The sequence below is a fragment of the Azolla caroliniana genome, unplaced genomic scaffold, assembly GCF_043228905.1.
Source record: "Azolla caroliniana isolate FFs.n. ecotype wild unplaced genomic scaffold, voAzoCaro1.0.p SCAF_6, whole genome shotgun sequence".
Lineage (NCBI taxonomy): Eukaryota > Viridiplantae > Streptophyta > Polypodiopsida > Salviniales > Salviniaceae > Azolla > Azolla caroliniana.
This window is the reverse complement of record NW_028230441.1, coordinates 1,153,376-1,179,841: the sequence shown is the minus strand read 5'-3', so window position 1 is coordinate 1,179,841 and position 26,466 is coordinate 1,153,376. Positions and strand designations below refer to the sequence as shown.

The window sequence follows — 26,466 nt, the reverse complement described above, 5'->3', positions numbered from 1 at the left end:
AAAGATAGTGGAGCCGATGGTGATTTTCACGATTGATCATGTACCGTGGAACCTGAAGCCGATTCCGGTGCCACGGGCGCATATTCCGAAAGTCATCGACTTGCTCAAGGAGAAGGTGGCGATGGGGATTCTAGAGCCATCAAGTGCTCCGTACTCAAATCAATGGTTTACGGTTCCGAAGAAGAATGGGTCACTCCGATTCATCCAAGACTTGCAACCGGTGAACAAGGTCACGATCCGGAACTCGGGAGTCGGTCCGATAGTGGACAAATTCGCGGAAGCTTTTGCCGGACGTGCGATATACTCCATCGGGGACCTATACTCGGGGTATGACCAATTCCAACTAGCCGTGGAGAGCCGAGACATCACTACCATGCGGACACCGATAGGACTAGTTCGAATGTGCACACTACCACAAGGAGCGACAAACTCGGTTGCACATATGATGAACGCGATGAACAAGGTGCTTCGAGATTGCATCCCGGAGATAACGATGCCGTTTCTAGATGACATTCCGATGAAAGGATGCGCGGTGGAAGAAAAAGATGAGACTATGGATGATCGGGGATGCCGAAAGTTCGTGGTCGACCATATTCATGATTGCGAGAAAGTGTTGCGAAAGCTAGAAGATGTGCACCTAACACTTTCCGGGGAGAAATCGGCATTCGGGCAAGAAGAAATATTGGTGGTCGGACATCTATGTGGACCCTACGGCCGAAGACCGTCACCAACAAAGATCGATGCGATTCAAGCTATGAAGGAAGTATGTGAGTCAACATCGGAAGTCCGAAGGTTTCTGGGTGCGTGTGCATTCTATCACATATGGATTCCGCACTATGCACATATAGCGGACCCGCTCTATCACTTGTTGCGGAAAGGTAAGAAATTCGAGTGGAAACCGGAACACACTAAAGCCATGAGGAAGCTCAAGAAGACACTATGGAGGGCGGAATCACTTAAGAAGCCAAGCTACGAGCGGCCAATCATAGTAACGGTTGATACAAGTCCAACCGGTATCGGGTGGGTCATCAATCAAGCCGACTCGGATGGTTCGCGGTATCCGATCCGATTTGGAGCAAAGGTCCTCAACGAAAGACAACGCGGATATGCACAAGTCAAAAGAGAACTGTGGGGAGTCGTGTCGGCGATAAAATCGGATCGGGATTATTTGATCGGAGCTGAAGTGGTGGTCGAGACGGATTGTCTTCCGATACTCGGGATGATGCGGTGTTGTACGATACCGGATGTGGCTATGCTAAGGTGGATTGCATATGTCAAGTCACTTAATCCGGAGGTTCGACACATCTCGGGGAAGGACAACGCGGTAGCGGACATGTTATCGAGGGCGCAGTTTGAAGACGACATAACCGAATCAGATAATGAAGAAGTTTCCGAAGACTACTTCACGTCAGAACACATATGCCGAGTGAACGTGATCCGAGAATTCCGGGAAGAAGAATACGAGGGGGAAACCTTGATGATCGGGAAGATGCTACAAGAGGTCGAGGATTCAACCAATGATAAAGAAAGGAGAGCCGAGATCCGAAGGAAGAAGAGGCAAGTCCAAAAGTTCTTCTTGGAAAACGGTTTAATATGGAGGACGCCGAAAAGACCGGATGGGATACCACTTCGAGTAGTCGGGACGAAAGAGCAACGAAATCGGATAATGTCCGAGTTCCACGAATCCGATTGGGCTGGACATCGAGGAACATGGGCAACTTTTGTGAAAATCAAGCAAAGATATTGGTGGAAGAACATGTATAAAGATGTCGCGGAGTTCACAGAAAGCTGCGAGAAATGTCAAGTCTACTCCGGGGTCCGACACCGAGATGAGCTGCATCCGACATTCTCACCGACAATCAACTTCAAGTGGATGGTCGACATTGTAGCTATGCCGACCGGGATTGGACAAAAGAAATACTTGGTGTTAGCTCGAGAAGATCTCACAAACCAAGTTGAAGGTCGAGCGCTTCGGAGGAAAACGTGTGCCGCGGTGTGCCAATTTCTTTTGGAAGAAGTGTTTTATAGGTACGGCTGCGTAGGACAAGTGATTGCGGACCGGGGAGAACTCGACTCGGACAAAGCTAGGGGATTCTTCGCCAAACATGGAGTTCGGTTAACGTTGACAACGGCCTACAATCCGGAGGCCAACGGGAAGATCGAACGAGGACATAGTCCGATCGTGAAAGCACTTGCGAAGGCATGCGACGGAAGGGTGAAGGATTGGCCACAAATGCTTCCGTATGCACTATGGGCGGATCGGACGACGCATAGCTCCGTGACCGGTTACATGCCGGCAGAACTCATGACCGGACAAGCACCGGTAATGCCAACGGAAACCGCAATCGCGACATGGACAATACTACCGTGGAAGGAAGAGATGAGCCGGGAAGAACTACTAGCGGTCCGGATACGACAACTGGAGGGAAGACCGAAAGATGTAGCGGAAGCGTCACGCCGACAACAAGAAGCACGGTTCCGGAACAAAAGCCGGTTCGACACAAAGCACCGACTACGACCGAGGAGGATTGAAGAAGGAGATTGGGTGATCGTCTATGATAGTAGCTTGGACCATCAACATACAACGATGCGGAAATTCGCGAAAAGGTGGTTCGGGCCGTACGAGGTTCGGAAGGTCTTCGACAACGGGACGTACCGACTGTCCGAGTTGGATGGAACAATACTACGAGTGCCTATAGCCGGGAAGCGGGTGAAGATTTTCAAGAAGCGGACCGACGACAAACCTTATGTGATCCAAGTCGAGGCCGACAATGAGGAGCAATCGGACGAAGACCACAATGATGCGGGAAGCGAAGAAAGTGGATTACAACTCATAGTCGACATAAGGGGAGAATTGGAGGAAGCTTCGGATGAAGACGGATACGAAGAATCAAGAACTTCGGCACATACCAGAGGATGTGCGGGTTTGGAGGGGGCGAGTGTCGTAGTGTAGGTTGCACACTATGTGGAAATTATATTTTTGTCCCTCCGGATAGAGAATGGAGTGCTCGGTGAGAACCGGAAGAAAACGGCATACCGGCAAGGAGGAAAACGGCATACCGGCAAGGAAGAAAACGGCATACCGGCAAGATAAAGAGACATAAATGTAAAAAAAAAAGGAAATACTCACTACTGCGCAGGGTGTGATTCGAACTCTACACCTCCACGTTGACAAACCGCAACCGTACCATTACATTAACTTATCTTAAGTGTTTTAAATATAGATTTAATACGTATAAGACCTTTATTTATGCATACCTTTATTAAAAGGTAAATCGTGTATTTTTTTAATATATGAAAAAGAAAAAACACGAGACACTAAAAATAACTCATGCACATCTAGCGTGCATGAGCCCTATACTTAGGAAATAAAAAAGCATCACATGCACATTTAGTGGACATGAACACTTTTTGTAAAAAAAGCATGAAGCCATGCTTAGCTCTTCCTTCCTTATATAAGGAGGAGAGAAATATATAAAGGGTTGTTGATTATTTGGATTAAGTATGAATCAATACAAAAATTATTCGTGGGATTCACGATTTATATATCTACTTCTCTCTTAACACCCTAAGTACCAATTAATATAGTATACTCGTGTGATTCACGAGTTTCTTATCTTTCTCTTTGCTATTTACTCATAATTAATCTCTATCTCACGAACTTCTTCCGCCTAGTCCAAGACCTCTGTGGTTCCCACCCGACTCACGCAACGATCCGGAGCCGAAAGGCACGACAACGCAAATTGGCGTGCCGCTATGGACGAAGAAATGTGGGCACTCGATGCCAACGAAACCTGGGACCTAGTTGATCCTCCCCGTCACTGTAAACCGATCGTATGCAAGTGGGTGTACAAGGTCAAGTACAACGTCGACGGTTCTGTTAACCGGTACAAAGCCCGGTTAGTGGCGAAGGGATACGCACAGACCCACGGAATCGACTACGACGAGACCTTCGCTCCTGTGGCGAAGATGACGACGGTTCGTGTGGTACTGGCGGTTGTTGCGGCAAGGGGGTGGCATCTTCACCAGATGGATGTGAAGAACGCCTTCCTTCAAGGAGAGCTTGAAGAAGAAGTCTTTATGACTTAGCCCCCCGGATTTCAATCAGAGATGAACGAGTCGGCGGTATGCCGACTGAAGAAGTCGCTTTACGGCTTGAAGCAAGCCCGCCGAGCCTGGAACGCGAAGATCACGCACCGGTTGCGTAAGCTGGGGTTTGTTGTCTCTAAGTCGGACTCTTCGTTGTTCATCCGGCAAGGCTCTGACGGTCCAGTATGTATACTCTTGTATGTGGATGATTTAGTCATCACCGGACCGGGTCTTCCCGAAATCAACCGCGTCAAGTCCCAGTTGTCGGACGCATTCGAAATGAAGGACCTGGGGGACCTTCATTATTTTCTTGGGATCGAAGTGATCCGGACCCCCGACGGCATATTGCTCTCACAACGACATTACATGTTGGATATGCTGTATAAGTTCGGCATGACGGATTGCCGACCTGTCTCCACACCCCTGGACCGGAACCAGAAGCTCCGTCCCAACTCCGGACCGGCCTGCAATGAGAAACGGTTCTGACAAGTTGTGGGAAGCCTAATCTACTTAACCATCACCCGACCCGACATCAGCTATCCGGTCGGCATGGTAAGTCAGTTCATGCAGAAGCCGACCGTGGAGCACCTTCAGTGCGCGCAACGAATATTACGGTATGTCAGCGGCACTAAGGACCGGGGACTGCTATACCGGCGAGGTATACCCAAGAGCTTGTCGGTTACACAGATGCTGACTGGGCCGGCGATGCGTCTGATCGCCGCTCCACTTCCGGATACATGTTCTCCATAGGTAGCGCGGTCGTTGCGTAGAGCAACAAGAAGCAGCCCACAGTGGCTTTGTCAAGCACTGAGGCTGAGTATCGGGCCGCTGCCGTTGCCACTTGTTAAGCCATCTAGCTTCGGCGACTGCTGCGAGACTTGCGGATCGAGGTACCGACCCCGATCCCGATTTACTGCGATAACATGAGCAGCCTGCAGCTCGCCAGGAACCCTGTGTTCCATGCTCGCACAAAGCACATCGAGGTGCACTACCACTTCGTGCGTGAGCGGGTCCTAAGCGGTGAAATTGACCTACGGTATGTTCATACGGATCGGCAAGTTGCCGACATCTTCACCAAGCCGCTCGGATCGGATAAGTTGCAACACTTTACCGACATGCTTGGTATTCAGCATCTCGACGTGCCGCACTTGAGGGGGAGAAGCAAGGGCAAAGTCCCTATCGAAACAAGCAAAGGCAAAAAAACTGTTGAACCCGTCGGTAAGAGGAGAGCCAGAAGAAGAGGAGACAAGAAGATGAAGGAAGCTGAGTCGACGAAGGAAGTCGACACATCCGAACAGGTCGGAGCAAGCGGTTGTGAAGAAGAGTTGTGCACTCAGGAAGAGAAGTGCATGTTGTGCGGAGGTCATCACGACGGTACTGACCATGATGCGGAGTTGAATGAAGAATTCGATTTCGGTTCACCGGCTGAAGAAGCCGAGGGAAGCATGGAGAAGGCCTGTCGAATACAAGTGTATAATGGACGTATTCACACTATCCCTTTGTATAGATCAAGTTTGGGCCATTTGTGTAATTAGCATAAATGGTAGTTGCCCTAAGTCGGTCACTATATATAGTGACCTTGTAACCTTTTTTGTAAGGTTGGGTTGTATTATTGTTTCTATTGAATAGAAAGTCTTTTGTGCCTCTCTCTCTCTCTCTCTCTCTCTCTCTCCATCTCTGTGCACGACCTTGAAACTGTCATACGCAGGTACTCAACCCTAATCGAATGCTATTTGATCTTCCACATTGACGACCTCTGTCTACAACATCTAGTATCAGAGCCTGCACAGTATTCGGTCCTTCATCCCGCTGTCGGCCGTCGTCTCAGCCTGCACAGCATTCGGTTTCTTGCGTCATTCGAAGAAGAGAGAAGAAGAAGAAAAACGAGGCTTGCATCTCATCGCGTTAGATCATCTTTGCTTGGAGTAAGCCAGCAGGTTGTACTCTGTTCCTTGTGATCGTAACCGCTCGAGGTGAAATCCCCTTGTGCAACATTGACACGATCGTGCTCCACTCGGTTAAACGGCATTCGAAGAGGTCATCAAACGCTGCTCGCCGCTCATTGTAACCACTCGGTGCAAATCGGTCTCAAGAAAACAACCCAAATTCGTGCTTCATCCGGCTGATCGACATTCGGGAGGATCAGTTGGATCCGTCTCTCTCGTCGCTGCAGTCAACTGAAGCAGAATCGGTTCAGATAATCGGTTTCAATAATCGGTATTCGGCATATATATTCGGAAGCGAACCGGGCTCACTACGACTCGGAAACATTCGGGAAGACCAGTCGGTTCTGTCCCTCAAGTTACCGGAGTCAATTCGAGCAAGTTCAACAATACATATATCCGAAGCCGAACCGACTCGGGTCCAAATCCGACTAGAACGATATCGGGTGAGCCAACCGGCTGCACTCCAACAAGGTTCGTAGTCAACTCCGAACCGAGCTTCGTTAACCGAAACCAAATTTGATGGCATCAACATCCGGCTCGTCAGAAATGAGTCTACGAAAGTTCGATGGTTCGAACTTCAACTTCTGGAAGGAGCAAATGCAGGACTATCTCATAGTCAAGGGGCAAATCGATCCCATCGAAAATGAAGAACCTCCTGCTTGCTAGAGGACCCAAGATACACTCCCTGTATCCGTTACATGTTACGCTCAGGGAGGGTAACCTGTTTTTGGTGGATATTCCTGTGTCATCACTATGGCACAGAAGATTAGGACACCTCAGCAAGGCCGGCATTACGCACCTATCTAGAGCCGGATACATCCCTAAACTCTCCTTCTCGGGCCATCAATTCTGCGAACATTGCCAGTATGGCAAACAAGCAGCCGCATCACACCCGACATCAGCACCAAGAGAAACGAGACCCCTCGATTTAGTCCACTCGGACGTCTGTGGCCCAATGCCACATCAGTCTCTTGGCAGTGCCTCTTACTTCGTCAGTTTTATTGACGATTCAACTCAAAAGGTGTGGGCTTATCCAATTCGCACCAAAGATCGTGTCTTCTCGATCTTCTCCGATTGGCTCGCTATGGTAGAAAATCAAACTGACCGAAAACTGAAATGCTTTCGGACCGACAATGGGGGAGAGTTCAAATCAGAAGAATTTGTCAAATTCTGCCGACAACGCGGCATCCGACGTGAATTTACGGCACCACACAGTCCGGAGCAAAACGGGATTGCAGAACGCATGAATCAGACAATCCAAGAACGGATAGTTTCCATGCTCCAACACTCCAGACTGTCGGATGGCTTCTGGGCAGAGGCTCTACTCACGGCAGTACACATAATCAATATGTCGCCAAGTAGACCTCTAGGACTTCAAATTCCTCAGGAACTATGGATCGGCAGTAAGCCGAATTACGACAAGCTGAGGATCTTCGGATGCGAGGCGTACGCCCTTATTCCGAAAGATGATCGCCGAAAACTTGCACCTCGGTCCAAGAAATGCATTTTCCTTGGATATGGATCAGATGGCGAAATGGGATACCGACTCTGGGACCCCGAACGCAGAAAAATCGTTCGAAGTTCGGACGTTGTGTTCAACGAGTCGGCTATGAATCCATCAGTCGAAAAACCGATCGAAGTTCGAAGGGTAACGTTTTCCGATGTGCCGACCCTTCAAGAAGGCCCCGCTCTTAACACACGGTCAGCTTCACGGGTAGCTGAACCCTACACTACCGACTCGGCACAGCAGAATAATTCGCTTTCGGACCATCCGACCCCGATACCCGATGCGACCAGTCCAATCATACCTCGACGATCCGAAAGACTGTCGCAACCTCCGGAGAGGTATTCTCCTGGAATTTTCTTCACCGACGCCGGCGAACCGACGTCTTACGAAGAAGCATCGACATCTGTCGATTCAGCCACCTGGCATCTGGCGATGGAGTCGGAAATGCACTCCATTCGGGCAAACAAGACTTGGGATCTGGTCGAATTACCTAAGAATCGACGTGCTCTTCCTTGCAAGTGGGTTTATCGACTAAAAGAGACGTCTGACTCGACCACCCCAAAGTACAAGGCCAGACTAGTTGCGAAGGGCTTCCGACAAGAATATGGCGTCGACTTCGACGAGATTTTTTCACCAGTGGTGAAAATGACAACCCTTCGTTTCCTACTCGGCGTAGTGGCAGCCGACAACTTGGAGCTGATTCAGCTAGATGTCAAAACAGCCTTCCTCCATGGTGATCTTGACGAGGAAATTTATATGGAGCAGCCAAAAGGCTTCATGGCAACTGGCCAAGAACATCTAGTCTGCCGACTCAGGAAGAGTCTATACGGCCTCAAACAGGCACCGCGACAATGGTACAAGAAGTTCGACGACTTCATCCAATCGATCGGCTTCTCAAAAAGCGATGAGGACCATTGTCTTTTCACCAACACAGCTCAAGATGGATCACCCATCTTCCTCATCATCTACGTGGACGACATGCTAATTTCTGGACGCCACGCGGGCGAACTTGCCGATCTCATTCGGCAACTGCGGTTGAAGTTTGCCATGAAGGACCTCGGTCCGGCACGACACATACTTGGCATGAAGATTAGTCGGCATCGCGATAAACGACATCTTTTTTTGTCTCAGACCGACTATATCGGACGTGTCTTGGAACGCTTCAACATGCAATCAGCCAAATCTGCTTCAACCCCGCTCCCCATGAATCTTCGGCTCTCTCAGCGAGACTGCCCGACATCCGGTCCGGAGGGGGAAGATATGAAGTCGGTACCGTATGCACCGGCAGTCGGCTCCCTTATGTACCTGATGGTCGCGACACGGCCTGATATCTCTCATGCCGTAGGAGTCGTTAGCAGATTTATGCACAATCCTGGCCGATCGCATTGGAACGCAGTCAAGCATGTGTTCAGATATCTGGCTGGCACAAAAGACCACGGCATTCTTTTCGGTCCGAACTCAACCTCAGGCGTAGTCGGTTACACCGACTCGGACTTCGCCGGCTGTATAGACAGTCGGAAATCAACAACCGGATACTGCTTCAAATTCGGCAATGGAGCAATCTCGTGGAAGTCGAAACTTCAGGAGTGCACAGCGACCTCAACGACCGAAGCAGAATATGTAGCTGCGTCCGATGCCGCAAAAGAAGCTCTGTGGCTCGGCCGGCTGGCGCACACGTTTTGGCAAGTCGACCACGACTCGACTCCAGTTGTCTATAGCGACAGTCAAGGTGCTGTTGCCTTGTCGAAAAATCCGGTTCACCACAACGCCTCCAAACATATCGACGTTCGATATCACTTCGTTCGGGACTGCGTCATTTCAGGGAAAATCGGTCTAGAGAAAATATCCACAACCGACAATGTCGCAGATGGAATGACCAAATGTCTTTCGGCAGACCGCTTTCGGTCCCTTCGGCATCAGATGGGCGTAACGACAAACCAGTCCGGTTAGAGCCGGACACAGCGCAGGATGGTTTCAGACAACCGACATCAGTTCCGTAATGATCGGCTTCAACTCTTCCGACCCGACCAGTCCGGTCTTCTGCCTTCGGACCCTGCCGACTCGAACAAAACTGATATGTCCAAGAACCTAAGTTTATACCTGTAATCTTAGATAACCCATGTATACGCCCATTACGGGGGAGTGTCGAATACAAGTGTATAATGGACGTATTCACACTATCCCTTTGTATAGATCAAGTTTGGGCCATTTGTGTAATTAGCATAAATGGTAGTTGCCCTAAGTCGGTCACTATATATAGTGACCTTGTAACCTTTTTTGTAAGGTTGGGTTGTATTATTGTTTCTATTGAATAGAAAGTCTTTTGTGCCTCTCTCTCTCTCTCTCTCTCTCTCTCCATCTCTGTGCACGACCTTGAAACTGTCATACGCAGGTACTCAACCCTAATCGAATGCTATTTGATCTTCTGCATTGACGACCTCTGTCTACAACAAGGCCAAGACTCGGAAGTGGTCCGATGTGGTGAGAGGCCTGAAGCCGGAAGTCGAATCGGAGTGTACCGATTCGGACAAGAGCTGGAACGAGTCGGAGACAACTCACTCGGATCAACAGATGGATCCGGATGAGTCGGATCGACTGAAGGCCATGGGGACACGGACACAGCGGAAGTCAATGCCATCGTGGGAGAACCGACGGATCGGCAAGCGCCGGAGTCACAACAACGTGAGTGCTGAGATGGGCCTATTGAGCAGACATGCCGACCAAGAGGGTCGAGGCGCGCAGAACCAAAGGGGTCGCGGCAAACGGGACCGGACCGGACGAGGAGCGCGAGCAAGGCGAAGTGACGCCAGGAGAAGTCGGTTGGAAGAACCGACTGCCACAGAGGTCGACACTACGACCCCACCTCAGGTTGAGCTTGAGGGGGAGTGTTGAGCGGCAAGCTCAACCGGAGCCGAATCGGCTGAATAAGCCGGAGCCGGTAAGCGAGACGAATCGGTATGATGGTGAGCAACCGAACCGGCAAGCAGTGGAGGCCGGGTGCAATCTGTAACCGGAAGTCCAATCGGAAGCCTAGTATAGGATAGACTACTAGGTAGCTATAGTCTCGTAGTAAGTGTTAGATGCTCGTGTGAGCATTGAAGTACATGGTACTTCTATCTGTGTTGTTCTCTGTTTTACGCTTCCGCAAACACTTACGTTTACAACCGTAGTATCCTCTTAGCGCAAACGAGGTGAAGGTTTCTTGGGTTCTGCATGAATTGGCTGAGTAGGTCGACCAAATAACTGAGGTCGGGTCGCGTAATGGTTAGGTAGATTAGACTGCCGATTAGTTGACGATACTGAGATGACTCGCTCGCGGTCATGCCAGAGCTGGCATCGATCTTGAAATTACGTTCAAGACGGATAGTCATAGGTTTGCACTCTCTCATTCCGAACTTGTAGAGTAAGTTGAGAATGTAGTGCCGTTGTGAGATCATGATCCCGACTGGTGTCCAAATTACTTCAATACCTAGAAATTAATGAAGTTCGTGCAGGTCCTTCATTTCGAATCTGCCGGAAAGAAGTGATTTAACTTCGTTAATCTCGGTGAGATTCTTTCCTCCGATAACTAAGTCATCTACGTATAGAATGATGACTATCAGGCTATCCGACTCATTTCTGATGTATAGAGATGTATCAGATTTTGACATCCAAAATCCAACTTGGTGAAGATACTGCGGGATCTTCGAGTGCCAAGCATGCGGTGCTTGTTTGAGGCCGTAGAGTGGCTTCTTGAGTCGGCATACGGCGTGCGGATGATTACACGATTCGAATCCGCGTGGTTGTGTCATATACACCTCTTCTTCTGGCTCTCCTTGGAGAAAAGCGTTTTTCACGTCCATCTGATGGAGGTGCCACCCTTTTGCTGCTGCTAGCGTGATTACGGTCCATACTGTCGTCATCTTTGCCACCAGGGCAAAGGTTTCTTCGTAGTCTACATTGTGTGTCTGTGCGTAGCCTTTTGCAATGAGCCGTGCTTTGAAGCGATTTACAGAACCATCGGCATTGTGCTTCACCTTGTAAATCTACTTGCAACCAATTGGTTTCTTGTTTGGGGGGTGAGGAACGAGATCCCATGTCTCGTTCCTGCATAACGCTTCCATCTCCTCATTCATCGCGTTGACCCATCGTGGATCCTTTGCGGCTTCAGAAAGCGTTTCCGGTTCCCGTACTGACGCTACCTTCATCATGAATGCGTAATGATACGCCATGTACTCGTCATAGCTGTAGCGGTTTACGGGGTTCTTCTGGTGCATGGATCGGCGTGGCTTGTCATTTGCGAATTCTAGGGGTTTCTTCACACCGTCCGTGTGGATATCAAGGCCATCGAACTCACTGTCGAGTTCGAAATAATCTTCATACTCCTGCATTTTTGCCTTGCCTTTGTCTAGCAATGAACTTGGCCGAGATGTGCTTTGATCACTTGGGGGCTCTTGTGGTCCGCTTAGCCATGTCGAAATTGGACTTTCTTCGTGCATATGCGTGAGACGATCTTCGGCTTCTATTCTTATTTCGGTGTCATCCATGTTGAGCGGAGTCGAAGTATTCTCTGGTGCTTACCAGGATGCGGACTCATCGAAGACTACGTCTCGACTAATGCGAACTTTTCAGGTAGATGGGTTGTAGCATTTGTACCCCTTTTGTTCGAGTGAGTATCCTACGAGGATACATTTCTCCGACTTCGGATTGAGCTTTTGTCGCGTATCGTCGAGAATATATACGTAGGCGATAGAGCCAAAAATGCGGACATGCGATAAGTCCGGCTTCTTTCCAAAGAACTTCTCATGAGGAGTTATGTCGTGTACTCCTGAAGTGGTGCACTTATTCATGAGATATACGGCCATGTTCACCGCTTTTGCCCAGTACGATTTCAGCAGGTTCTTCTCATTCATCATGGCTCGTGCGACTTCTACTATGTGGCGGTTTTTACGCTCAGCTACGCCGTTTTGCTGAGGTGTATGTCGACACGAGAACTCTCATCGGATTCCTTCATTGCGGAGATACGCCGAGAACTCATCCGAAAAATATTCTTTGCCTCCATCTAATCGAAGGCAGCGTACATGCCGGCCCATGGCTTTTTCCACTTCAGCTTTGAACTTCTGGAAGTGGCTGAACACTTCACTCTTTTGCTTCATCAGAAAAATCCAGGTATTTCTAGAGAAGTCGTCAATGCACGTGACATAGTAACGGCATCCGCCGAAAGTAGCTGTTTGGGCTGGTCCCCACACATCTGAATGTATGACATCCAGGATCCCTTTGCTTACATTCCGCTCTTTTGGGAATGGATGGCGGCGTTGTTTTCAAAATTGGCATGCTTCGCACACGCCCATGATCTCCTTTGCCGTAAAGTTCGAGAGTCTGATTACAATTCCTTTTGTCTTCATGTTCTGAAGCTTCTGAAGATTGATGTGGCCGATTCACTTGTGCCACAATTTTAAGTCGGTTTCGACTTTCTAGCCTTTTGCGTACATAGCCGACTTTACTTCACTCGACTCAAGGATGAACATACGACATTCTCGTCTGCCGTGAGCTACGATTTGATCGCCTTTTTCAATGAAGCACCCATCATTGTTGAAGCGTACTTGCATTCCTTGTTCTACAATCTGGCCGACCGAGACCAGATTTTTCGTGATGGTGGGAACATGCAGTACATTCTTGAGGTAGGTCTGTTCGTCGTCGTTTCCGAATGGGACATTCCCGATCTGCTGTATTGGATGAGTCGTATCATCACCTGTTTCGACATATCCGGGACGTTCGGGCTTCCGTAATTCCCGGAACCAATCTTCATGGGAAGTCATGTGATTGGAAGCTCCCGAATCGACAAACCATACACTATTAGGAGTCAAGGCGTTGGTTGTCGCAAATGCAGACATCGAGTGTGCTTTGTGCTTCATTATGAACATTCCGCCACGGTCGCCATAGTCGGAGTTCGTGGCGTAGTTCATGAGTTGTCGGCCTGCCTCACGTTTCTTCATCTGGCACTCTTCTTCGTAGTGCTCGGGTTTTCCGTAGTACCCGCACTCGATTGGGTTTCGGCGATTGCTTGGTCCAGCATTATGACTCCCCCTTCCGCCAAGCTCTCTGGGCTCATTCCTGTCCGCTTGCCACTGGTGGGAGTTATACCCTTGATTCCGCCGATCATTATGGCCTTGTCCGAAACGACCTCTGTTTCCACGGCTGAAATCTCTTCTATTATTCGAATGGGAGTAGAGCAGATGACCATCTGATGCGTTGCTCCTCTGTCGGGCGTGAATCTCTTCGACCAACAATATCGATTGAAGGTCGAAGAAGGAGGGAGGGTTCTCCCTTGCAAGAATGGTTGATCTAATCGCGTTGAAATGCAGTGCTAAGCCTCCAAGGCATATCTGCACCAGTCCGTCATCATCAATGACAACGTTGATCAATCCAATGGCGTCACATAGCTCCTTGATCTTCAAAGTATAGCTTGAGATTGACATGTCCCTCTGTTGGATGCTATTCAGCTCCTGACGAAGCTGGAGCTTGCGTGCGGCCGTGTTGGCTGTGAAAATCTTTTTGAGATTTTCCCACGCCTGCTTCGGCGTTTTTGCCTCTCGAATGTAACCAAGAATATGATCATGAACACATGATGCTAGACAATACAACACACGGCTTGCGACCTACTCCCAAGCGGGATAGTCGGCGTGTGTTGGGTTGGGGTGTGATTCGTGAGCTCCTTCGATGTAGCTCCAGTAGCCTTGTCCAACAAGATATTGATGCATCTTGTATTCCCAAGATGCGAAGTTCGTTTTGTCGAGCTTCTCGGTAGGAAGAGCGCTTCCCATTTGAGTATTCATGATGATTTCTTCTCTGTTGATGGGCCGGTTCTGTTGATCATCGGAGTGCAGCACAACACAGTCGAGAATGCTTGATCAGGTAACCACACGCTCTAATACCATGTTAGGAAATGGAGTCTGTGGTGATTGCTATGTAGCGGAAGGTGAACGTAAGTGTGTGTATGTGTACCAGCAGAGAGAGAGAGAGAGAGAGATAGACAAAAGTGTATATACTATTAATGAAACGAAATACATCCAACATTAACTAAGTTACAATGAGTTGGTTTATATACCAACTAAGCTAGGGCAAGCGCCCTTTCTACTATTTACAAAACTAGCCTAGAATGTCCATGAGCTAGTGTGAAACCTATCTATGGAAAGTTGAGTTTGATTCTCAACACTTATTATCAACAAACAAAGGAAGAAAAATATTAACATCTTTCTAAATTGACCCATGAGACAAATGATACAACAGGATGTATACCCAATCATAAAAAATAAAAATAAAAATAAAAATGGCTTAAAGTACCAAAAATGGGATTTGAACCCACGCTCTCATACGAGAACCAAAACTTGCGTCTAGTGCTTTAGACCTCTCAATTATCTTGACTTTAGATAATAAAAAGTATTTAGAAACAAAAATATTTCAACTTTTTCTAAATTGAACCATGAGACAAAGGATACAACCGGATGTAAATACCCAATCATCAAAAATAAAATAAAAATGGCGTAACGTCCCAATCATGGGATTGAAACAAGAAGGAACTTGTCAAGAGTGGCATTTGAACCCACACTCTCTCACAAGAACTAGAACTTGAGTATGCGTCCTTAAAACAAAAATTTAACGTCTTTCTAAATTGACCCATGAGACAAATGATACACCAAGATGTATCCCAATCATCGAAAATAAAATAAAAATAAAAATGGTTTAAAGCCCTAATAATGGGATTCAAGACAACAAGTAACTTGTCAAGAGTGTAAATTGAACCCACACTCGCTCACAAGAACTAGAACTAGATCTTGAGTTTGGTGCCTCAGACCGCTCAACCATGACTTTGGATAAAGAAACATTTAAATATTTTTCTAAATTGGCTAAAAAACAACTAGGAACAAAAATATTCCAACATTTTTCCAAATTGACCCATGATACAAATGTTACAACAGGATGTATACCCAATCATCAAATATAAAATAAATATAAAAATGGCTTAACGTCCCAACAATGGGATTCAAACAATAAGCAACTTGCGAAGAGTGGGATTTGAACCGACGCTCACTAACGAGAACTAGAACTTGAGTTTGGTGCCTTTGACCACCTGGCCATCTTGGTCTCAAGTTAATAAACATTTTCTTAAACAAAAATATTTCAATATTTTGGCTTAATGTCCCAATAACTAGATTGAAACAACAAGGAACTTGTCAAGAGTAGGATTTGAACCCATGCTCTCTCACGAGAGCCAGAACTTGAGTATGGCGCCTTAGACCGCTTGACCATCTGAACTTTGATAAAAAAGGAAAGAACAAAAGTATTTCAAAATGTTTCTAAATTGACCCAAGAGTCAAATGATACAACATGTGCTTAAGCTTAAAGATATTTCATGTGAAATCTTTCAAATTTACTTGAGCGTCTTGATTATATTTGTAATTTTTCCCACTGGTAGATCATCTTTGGAAGAGACCATAAGTATTACTCTTAACTACATAGCAATGCTAAATTGTGGATGTGTTTCGACTTAAAATAGGTAAAATGGGTATACAAATGATTAACCACTACTTGAGATTAACCAATGGGAGAAAAGATTGAAACTAGAGAAATGTGAAGACTAATGCTGACTATTCGCAAGAATGACCTCGAGGTCAATGTTCGAGGGTGTACTACAATCTACCCTTTGTTGGCAAGACGAATGAGGGTGAGTTTTAGTCATCCTTGAGCTACTTGCGTTATACTAACTATTAAAGGTATCTCTAAACACACTCTTCAACTTAATCGTGTACACACAATTAATTAAACACTTTACCCATACAAGATTTTACCACAACTCAAGTGTTTGCTATATGGCATGCCTGGAATTTTGAGCCAAGCTTGATGGTACAAGTATTGACTACATTGCTAGTGCATTAGATGGGAAAGATATCGCTTCATGGCATGAGCTTCATATGCAAAGAATGTGCTCAAAACTTGGGATAATTTTGTGTTGAATACCTAGCACAATCCATGCAGACATTGGCATTGAGATGCACATTGAACTGATTATGAGACTAAGAGAAAAAAAATTTGTTCTAAAGCACTAGCCCAAATGGTCACCTGAATGTAAAAGGGAACAACCTTTTAGATCTTCTTCTTGAACTTTAGACTTGAGCCTCCTTTTTAATGCAAGCAAGAGATCTTTCTTTCTCCACACACTTGTTGTAAGTTGGGTAATTAGTGTTAAGTGCTACATAGATAAACCCTAACCATGTCTTCCTATTATATGTGCGGTGTATACCCTTTACTAATCGAGGTGTATACCTTTTGTTTTAAACAGGGGCTACTAAATTATAAGGTGGTTTAAGCCACCTTTGGTGATAATCATCCTCTTACAACTTCTTCTTGTCCGATTATGTGCTTTTCCATTCACCTTTAAAATAGATTTGAGATATGTGCCTAGTTAATATCCATTGCGAACATTTTGAGACTATATATCTTTCTAATTTAGAAACTCGATAGTTCTACTCTAGACACATGTAAATGAGCTATATACATGACACCAGTGGGATATTGCATACGACTTACAACATTGTCTTATGTGTAGAATCATTATCCCATCACCCATGCAACCCATCCAAAAAGTTGTTTGTTATGTTGATAAACAATAAAGTATAGTAATTGATAATCAAATAAGGACTTCTCTCATTATTATATATTAGAATTGCTAATATCTTAATGTACAATTAAACTTGTGAATATTTTTTGTCCAATGAGCCTTTCTATTGTTCATAACCATATGAATTACAAACAACTTAATACTTTTGTGGTCATACAAAGTTTTTAGTTGCATACCAATAATGGCATCCTTTGACAATACCCGTTAACTCTCACTCATGAGTCACAACTCGGAACTACTTGTTCGGCGTTATTCAACATTTTTTCTTTTGAATACAATAGATTCTTGTTTTTGAGTAATACAAGTGACACATTGCAAAATCCCAAACGTTAGTTTCCAACACAAAATGTTTATTAATCAGCCAATTTAAAGAAAATGCCTCTCATTCCATAACTATGTATCTTAGCATAATCATTGACAAACTTGTGGTAATATTCCACTAACCCAAGAAACATTTGTCACTCTTACAAATCATTAATTGCCTTGTTGCCTTTAATTGGTTTCATAAGATGCAATCAAAGAAGGTCATGAACTGTTACTAAATATAGAGAAAGTATAAGTACAAAGCAAATGGTCAAAGGTGGTTGACAACGAAAACTTTGTGTCTTAATCCACAAGTATTATGAGGACCGTAAACCAAAGCAACAATACTCACTAGAAACTATGTCAACTAAACATCACTCTTATGAGCAATGGGCGCACGACTTGATATGCCCAAAAGGCAATGGTCACACTAGCTCACAACCACCTAATAATGTTAGGCGCATGGCCCACACTTCTTGAGACAAACAAATAGTGACAACTAATAGCTAGGAACAACCTAATGTTAAAAGCCTAATGGCCAGAAATTGCATTACATGACAACAACCAAGTAGCAATATTGACGATTAGGGCGAGGGGCAACTATCAATGACAATAGAAAAGACCGCAATGGTTGAAATGGTAAGGACAACCACAAAGTGCTACGATGTTAACGATAACTAAGCAATAAGAAAAAGAAACAAAAAAGACACTAAATTTTTTATATGAAATCAAAATAAAAGAAGATACATATTGGTTTATTTTCGCCAAAAATTACTCCCCTTCTCAAAAAGCAAACCAACTTGTGATAATGATACAATGACTTTAACCAAGATGAGTCATGACAAACCAAGAATAATAGTGTGCAAAATGGCATCTAGAACAAAGGACGAGGCCAACTTGCAATGACAATTGGCACAACTGGGAATTTGGTGATGTTCAGTCACATCAACACATCAGACCGATGCAACTGAAAATGTTAGGTCGAAACCAGTACGTATGGGTGAGTGGGTGGGTGGGTGGGTGGGTGAGTGGGGGGTTTGGAGAGAGCGAGAGAGATGTTTTTAAAGTTGATGGAAGATTGATATTAGACGACATGCCTCTAGCCCATGGCAAGGATAGAACTTGGGTTCTCTCAATTGTATGACTTTCGATGCTATGATATAAACCACAAACCCGAGAGGGGAGACCGCAAAACATGGAACAATTATAATAATACTAATAATAATGAGGAGGAGGATGAGAGGGGGGGGGGGGGGGGGGGGGGGGGGGGGCAGGGGTGTTGGGAATTGCATGGTTGAGTTGAGCCCCAACATTGGGACACAATCAAGTAGGAAAAATTGTAGATAAAGAAAGAGGAGTGCGGGAGGACCCCCTCCCCCACCCAAAAAAATAAAACCCCCCAAGGGAGCAATGGATTGGATTGGATTGGGGAACCCCCAACGAACTGAACTATTTATTTCTTCTTCTTGTTACCCCCCACCACCAAAACAAAGCAAATAAAAAACGAGGGGGAAAAAAATAAAAACTAATAAGAGAAAACCACCCAAAACTAAAAGGAAAAAGGAAAAAGGAAAAAGGCAAAAAGAAATAGAACGCAGTCCTCCTCCCCTTCTTCATCCCCCCCCCCCCCCCCCCCCCCCTCGTCACCGTCGCCATCGCCATCGCCATCGCCATCGCCGTTTCCTTTCTCTCACTCCATTCTTGATCATCCGCTCAGACATGCCTAGAATGTGGTCTGTTGCTCCCCTGGACGATAAACACGTCCGCCTGATCGTTTCATTCGCTGTTCCTTCTTCTTCTTGTTCCGTTTCATATCTTCCTTCTTCGTTTAACGCCTGATTCCCTTCCTATCTCTCTGATTCTCTCCGTCTTTGGACTGAAGAACGCAAGCTTCCTTTCTGGTGTGTTATTCATTTCATCCGACATATATACCTTGCTTTCGGCTTTTCTTGATGTGCATGTGTATGCGTACACATATTTGTACATATATGTGTTCGTATATAATGCAGAAACAGATATAGAGATCGTGTTTTCTTGGTGACTTGTATTCATATATGAATGCAAAGATGAAAGAGACGGATGGATTTCTTTCACGATATCTCTTTATAGAAAGATCCTTCGTTTTGGTGATTCATATATAATGTATACTCACACACACACACACACACACACACACAGAGGTTTCTTCTGATATGTTATATATGTATATATTATGCATCTGCTTATGTGTATGGGTATGCATATGTCTAAGCTTATGCGAATGTGTATGTATATTATGCATACACAGATCATAGAGAGCTCTCTCTCCGTAATTTTGTTGACATAATCACATTTTACATAAGAGACTTAGAAATAAAGAGAGCTTTCTCGTGGTGGTATGTCGATATGCACACACCAATACACACGTATGTGTATTTATATACGTATGTATATAAAACAGAGAGAGAGAGAGAGAGATTTATTAGAATCACTGTTTGCATGCTGTTGCAGAGAGATGGAGCCAATCTGTTGGCCGTACTTTGATCCAGAGTACGAAACGCTGAGCCAACGAATAAATCCTCCAAGGTATGCCAACTAAAAGATAAGAAAAACGGTAGAAAATGAAAAAACCAGGATAATTTCTATAAGATATTATTCAAAACACGATGATAGATTTCCAAAAGCTGAATCAAATAAGATAAAACTGTTTTTGTGGTATGTGGTTGGGTCTTAGTCCATGCATATCTGTCTCTTAATAAGTTTGCTCGACACCTGCTTACAGGGTTGTAGTTGATAATAAAGCATGTAAGGATTACACCTTAGTTAAGGTGAGATGTTTTTTCAGACTTTGGTGATGATAACTATGGTAATTAAGAGACTTAAGCTTATCTATCTGAATATCAGGTTGACAGTGCAAATAAGCATGGAAGTCTCTTGGAAGTTGTTCAGGTCCTCACCGATCTTGACCTTGTCATTTCCAAAGCATATATTTCGTCTGATGGTGGTTGGTTCATGGATGGTATGCGTCTCTGGTGTACATCATATGTCTTGGTCTTCGTTGCTTTATTTTGTCTTACATTTGATAGGATTGCATTTTTATTATCCTTTTACTTCGAGGAAAATGAATTCCTTCTGTGATCTGACCAGATGTAATTTCTGGTTTGACAGTGTTCCATGTCACTGATCAACTTGGTAACAAGCTTATTGATGAAAAGTTAATAGAATTTATCCAACAGGTTTGCTTTATTATCCTATCCCGAACCTTTTGAAAAACATGTATGACTTTGATATTTGAGTTAAATGTAATATTGTACACTTGTGAACCCTCCCAAAAAAAGTTTTCTTCTTGTATGTCTGCATAATTGACATGGGTGTCATTTTCAGTGATGGCAATGTTATCAATACATGCTCTCTATGTTTTTGGCAGTCGTTGGGTGCAAAAAGGATTGTCACTACCCCTGAAGTAAGGACATGCTTGGGACGAATTGTGGGTATGCAAGCTATAGCTGAGCATACAGCAATAGAAATGATCGGCACAGACCGACCAGGGCTTCTATCTGAAATCTCTGCAGTCCTTACCAACTTAAAGTGTAACGTTGTGGCTGCTGAGGTTTGGACACATAATACAAGAGTTGCTTGTGTTGTTTATGTCACTGATGAAAACTCTGGTGGCCCCATTGAAGAACCTCAAAAGCTAAACTTTATGAAAGAACAGCTTTCTAATGTCTTGAAGGCAAGAGATGACCGGAAAGGAGCGAAGACCGACTTCTCTGTTGGTTTGACGCACACAGAGAGGAGATTGCATCAAATGATGTTTGCTGATCGAGACTATGAGGGGTCAAGTACTAGCTATGTAGATAGACCACACATCTCTATAGAGAATTGCCTCGAGAAAGGCTACTCAGTAGTGACCATTTGTTGCAAGGATCGTTCCAAACTCCTGTTTGATACTGTTTGTACCCTTACAGACATGCAATATGTTGTCTTCCATGCCACTATAGATTCAGATGGACCTAATGCTGTTCAGGTAATGCTATTGAACAATACGTTTTTTACTTATTCACCTAGTTGGTCTTTACCCACTATAGGAAGAGATTTAATCTCTTTTGTGATTATTTCAACAAATAGGAATATTATATCCGTCATATGGATGGGTGCACACTGGATACTGAAGGCGAGAAACAGAGGGTCATCAAGTGCCTTGAAGCAGCAATAGAACGAAGAGTATCACAGGTAAACAAAAATTTCTGTAGTTAGTGGTTGTGTTTGTTTGACGTATATAGTGTTATTTGCTACCTACAATGATTGATGATTATAGTTTCCTTGGATTGATTTTATAGTGAAAAAACCCTCTACTGTTGCTAGTAATGATAATATTCCTTGGATTGCTTTTCAACAGGTTGAATGCCTTTTTTGTTCATGTTGATTTCTAGGGTATTAGGCTTGAGCTATGCACGAGTGATAGAGTAGGATTACTTTCTGATATAACACGAATCTTCAGAGAGAATGGCTTGTCTGTGGCGAGAGCTGATGTGACAACACAAGGCAAGAAAGCAGTGAATACTTTTTATGTCACTGATTCCTCAGGTGGTCCAGTGGATATGAAGAGAATCGAAGCTATACGTAATGAGATGGGTCAACAAATACTGCATGTGAAAGATATACCGAAGCTTGGAAGGTCCTATAGTGAAGACAATATGGGGAAACCTGGATTTTCTTTTGGGAATTTGATCAAGACACAATGGGAACGTTTCTCCTCGAATCTTGGTTTGGTCAAGCCATGTTCTTAGTTTTGAATCAGCATTGAGGTCACGTTTTCTTTCACATAGTTGAGTCTGCAAAAGATCAGACAGTTTTTGTATATAAGATGCATGGTCGTAGATTCAGTGAGTTCTTTGTAACGTGAGAAATGAATGCCCTTTGTAACAATAGTGTGATTAGTTTTGTCAGAGAAGAAAAGTTTCATTCGTTTTGCAAGGGATGATATTAGAACTAGATTAATCAGATGTGTAAAGTGCACTATGCTCTCCGTAAGGTTGTATGGTTTGGAGATTGTAAGTTCTTTCTAGTTTGAGGTCTGTTGGAATTAGTCAGCGATGTGAGAAATTGTTAAAAAATCCACATAGCAACTGAATTCTAGGTCCTTAACTTCCAATAGGCAATTTGTCAAACCCTAAACCACCATGATTTTAATTGATTTACACAAGGTATTGTTTGAATTGTCATACTGATAGTTGACGCTAATCATTTCTGGTTCAACCATGTACAAAATACATAGTTGTATGATAACCAGCTTATTTACTATTAATGGCATTTCATTTTGCAAGCACCACTCGTTTATTTTGCTGACATATGACCGTTGATGTAACTAGAAATAATTAAAGGAAGAGTGTTTGTAACTTCGATATAGGTCTGTTAGTTATGATGATCTGTTTCTGAACACTTGATAAACAAATTGCCAGAGGCAATGCTCAGTATGAATTATTCAACATGACATGGTTAGTGGCTGAGAATGTATTCATTGTGGAGGGATCTGCAACTGTTGTAGTTACAGTACATTATATCATACCTCTTGTGCTTTCCCAAAGATGTTTGTTTGTGTGTCTCTTGGCCCTTGGCAGCACCGTAAGGAGTGCAAGAACCAAAGAACGCATGTTAAATAAGTAATAATTAAAAGCAGAATGAGGATGAAAGCCAAAGCAAAACTCTTGGAAGTTGGATTTGCTAGTGTTCACTCAAGCTATCAACAAACAGAGAACAAAAGCACTTGCAGCAGAAAAATAGAAATGCTGGGATCGGTAGATAGATTCTATTGTCATACTCGAAGGTATGAGTAAAAACCTATTTCGAGTAGATTGTGAGGGGTAAGTGACCCTCATGCAGAAGAATTTTTTACAAGGAAGAGTTCATAATGCAGATGTGAGAGAGATGGCAAGCTCTAATATGATCAAGATCAACAAGTAGATTCACAAAAGGAAAAAAATCCATTTTTTCCTTTTCATTTTAGATCTATTTATTCCCTACAATGAGAATTTGTTACATGCGTTGGGACCCTATTTAAAAGCTCTATTTTGGGTCCTCCGCTGATAGATATATATTTGACCTCCCAAGACTACAATAAAGTTGCATATGTATAAATACATAATAGAAAAGCCTAGTTGCTTCAAATTATCTATCTAAATCTTAATGCACATTGAAGGCCATATTCTCTATGCCTAATAGTTATATAATGAAAAACACAACCGCACTAACAATTGTGTAGATATTTTTAAACACTAAACAGAAATCCTATCTGATTTTCTTTTATTGAAAAACTATAGTAAGAAGAAAGAGACTATTCTTAATTAAAAATGAACAGTAGCATGGGACAAAAAGATAGACACCATATAAGAACCACAATCAAAACACGCAAACACCCTTGTCCTCAATTAGAGGTAACTATTCATTATCATTGTTCTACATTGTATGCTATAAACATACTAGTTCTGAAAGCTCTAACTTCATAATAGAGTTTGAACGGATGAAGAAGCCAAATGAGTGTGTGTGAGAGTGAGTGCATTAGACATCTATAGGAAGGGGTTTTCAAACGCTTCCAATGTATTTGCAACCATGATAACCTACAATTACAATGGAAAGAACAAAATGAATTAAAAATAAAATATAAACAACAAAAGGCAATGTTATAGACAATAAAATATAAACAAGCATATGCATACATCTGCATATATGACCTACTTTTAGTTAAATGGATAGAAAACTTGGCATTCACCTAATGAGCTTTACTATGTTTCCCTTAATGTGCATAGTCGGTAGATATCATTGTCACGTTTTGCACATTGTCCCACCTCTCTCCATCATTACGGACAAGTATTACGAGCCTTTATAGGCGAGACTCCACATACTCGGCAATATGTATGTATGCGAAAAGAACTTCCATATATTTTCCAACCACAAGTCTGCTTAAGAGGTCCACATACCCTGTGATTTATATGTATGAGAAGACTGTCTTTGACGTTTCCCCACTTCACTTCCAACAGGGGGGCCAAACATCATGAGGATATATAGGGAAGGCTCTACGTACCAAGATGTATAAGAAGTCTTAAGACCCCATATACCTCATGATGTATATATATATCAAAAGGAGTATTGGACGTATTCACACTATAATTCCAAGTTCCAACAGTGGGACCACAGTTTATACTCGTGGTGAGGTATCCCATAGGCCATACCATTGCTAGGTGTGATGCATGATAGGAAGTGGGCTATTCCCCCCAATTGTATTTGGATATACAACGCACATGTACATATATGTAAAGCTAGATATATATATGTGCACGTATGTTGTTGTTGAGATCTCGTTGAGAGACTCACACGTGTGTGTGTGTGTGTGTGTGTGTGTGTAGAGAGAGGGGAGGGGATGGAACTCACTTGGGTCTTGTTTGGTTAGTTGTGAAGCCCCTTGAAAGCTACATGTTCCACCCCATTGTTTGTTGAGTTGGTAGTAGCTATTGAACGCAAATGAAGCGTGGGCCACAAGTGTATTGGGATAGAAGCAAGGCTGGTCCGGTTGGATCAATGAGCAATCCGCCCTGCCCGGCCCACACGCGTAATCCATCGCTGCTTGTAACGCGGGGATGTCCGCACTGCCATTTGCCACGCACCACCACGACGTTTCTGCACCCGCACCGGATCCCCATTGGTTTCGGTTTCTGTACCGAGAGTGATAAGAATGTGAATGTGAATTGTGCTTATTTTCCTCGTCCCTCTCTCTCGGCCCTGACCCAGAGCTCGATGCTCGCGTGGACACAAGGTCTAACTCGTATACCCGTCGTTGGTTGGGATAGAATAGTCCATAGTTCCTCTCTGATTCGGGGCCATCCTTCATATTCTCGTTGAAGAGAGCAAAGATGTAGGCATCTATTGACGCATTAGGCTTTCTTGGTGTGCCAACATTGGAAGTTATATGTTTGATAAGGTTGGTGATGTATGTCTCAGCATTCTTAGGTGTGGCTCCAACCTCGGCTTCTTCGCCTTTGGATGGCCACCCGGTCTCGGTCACCACGACGGGCATGTCGGGGTGTCCAAGGGCCGCCATGGCCACGAAGAAAGCATCGAGCTGGGCGTCGAATAGGTTGGTGTAGAAGAGCCCACTGTGGGGGTCATTTACACCATGTGACGATGATCCTTGGAAGAGTGCATAGTTGAGTGAGATGGTGCTGGGTTGGGATTCGTAGGCGAAGAAGGGGTAGACATTGATCATAACGACGGAGTTAATGGAGGCCAGGAAATCCAGCAGAGGTTTCATGAAAGGAGTGGCAATGGAAGGGTTAAATGCGGCCATGGAAGGAGGGAAAGAGGAGGCGAGGATAGAGAGGGTGTGAGGGGTGGAGACCTTGATATGTGAGTGGAGGCCGAGCTTGGAGAGGGAGGAGTGTATGTTGCGGATGGCGGGGAGGAGAGAGGGTGCAAGGGAGCGGACGTCGGGCCGCGGGGATGAGAGGACCTCGTTGCCGACCGCAATGGCGACAATGCGTGTGGCCGGGAGGTGCGGGACCACATACGATGAAAGCCATGTGTCGGACTCGTGTTGGCTGGACGCCACCCGAGGAAGGTCCTGGTTGGGTATGGCGATGACTAGGTCGATGCCGGAACCCGCGAAGGAGGCGACGACCGATGGGTCGGCATCGTAGAGCTTCACCTTTTGAACGCCTAGCTGCTTGATGAGGGTGACTACCTCTTGGGGTGAAGGGAGGTTGTTAGCCACTCGACCATAGTTCACACCAATGCTTCCACCCTCAGCACCACCCACCATCACCATCACCATGGCCATGGCCATGGCTAGTACCCGTGTTGATGTCATTACCAAGCTCCTCCCTAAGCACACCTCCATGTCCATGTCCATGTCCATGTCCATGCCCATGCCCATGCCCATGCCCATGCCCATGCCCATGCCCATGCCCATGCCCATGCCCATGCCCATCTCT

General features: G+C 44.8%; 2 protein-coding genes across 2 annotated transcripts; one reads left to right on the top strand and one right to left on the bottom strand.

Moving 5' to 3' along the window:
- Positions 1 to 19,144: 19,144 nt before the first annotated feature.
- On the top strand, positions 19,145 to 22,454 carry LOC147862433 (ACT domain-containing protein ACR3-like). Its single transcript, XM_087321329.1, has 8 exons — positions 19,145 to 19,404; positions 19,994 to 20,068; positions 20,265 to 20,310; positions 20,387 to 20,501; positions 20,651 to 20,718; positions 20,910 to 21,509; positions 21,611 to 21,715; positions 21,916 to 22,454. The coding sequence occupies exons 2-8, from the start codon at positions 19,998 to 20,000 to the stop codon at positions 22,270 to 22,272; spliced, it is 1,362 nt and encodes a 453-aa protein (XP_087177455.1). The 5' UTR covers positions 19,145 to 19,404; positions 19,994 to 19,997; the 3' UTR covers positions 22,273 to 22,454.
- A 1,343-nt stretch (positions 22,455 to 23,797) lies between these two features.
- LOC147862432 (glucan endo-1,3-beta-glucosidase 14-like) lies at positions 23,798 to 26,461 on the bottom strand. Its single transcript, XM_087321635.1, has 2 exons — positions 24,911 to 26,461; positions 23,798 to 24,099 (listed from the first exon to the last, which is right to left on the bottom strand). The coding sequence occupies exons 1-2, from the start codon at positions 26,454 to 26,456 to the stop codon at positions 24,065 to 24,067; spliced, it is 1,581 nt and encodes a 526-aa protein (XP_087177761.1). The 5' UTR covers positions 26,457 to 26,461; the 3' UTR covers positions 23,798 to 24,064.
- Between the last annotated feature and the right edge of the window lie 5 nt (positions 26,462 to 26,466).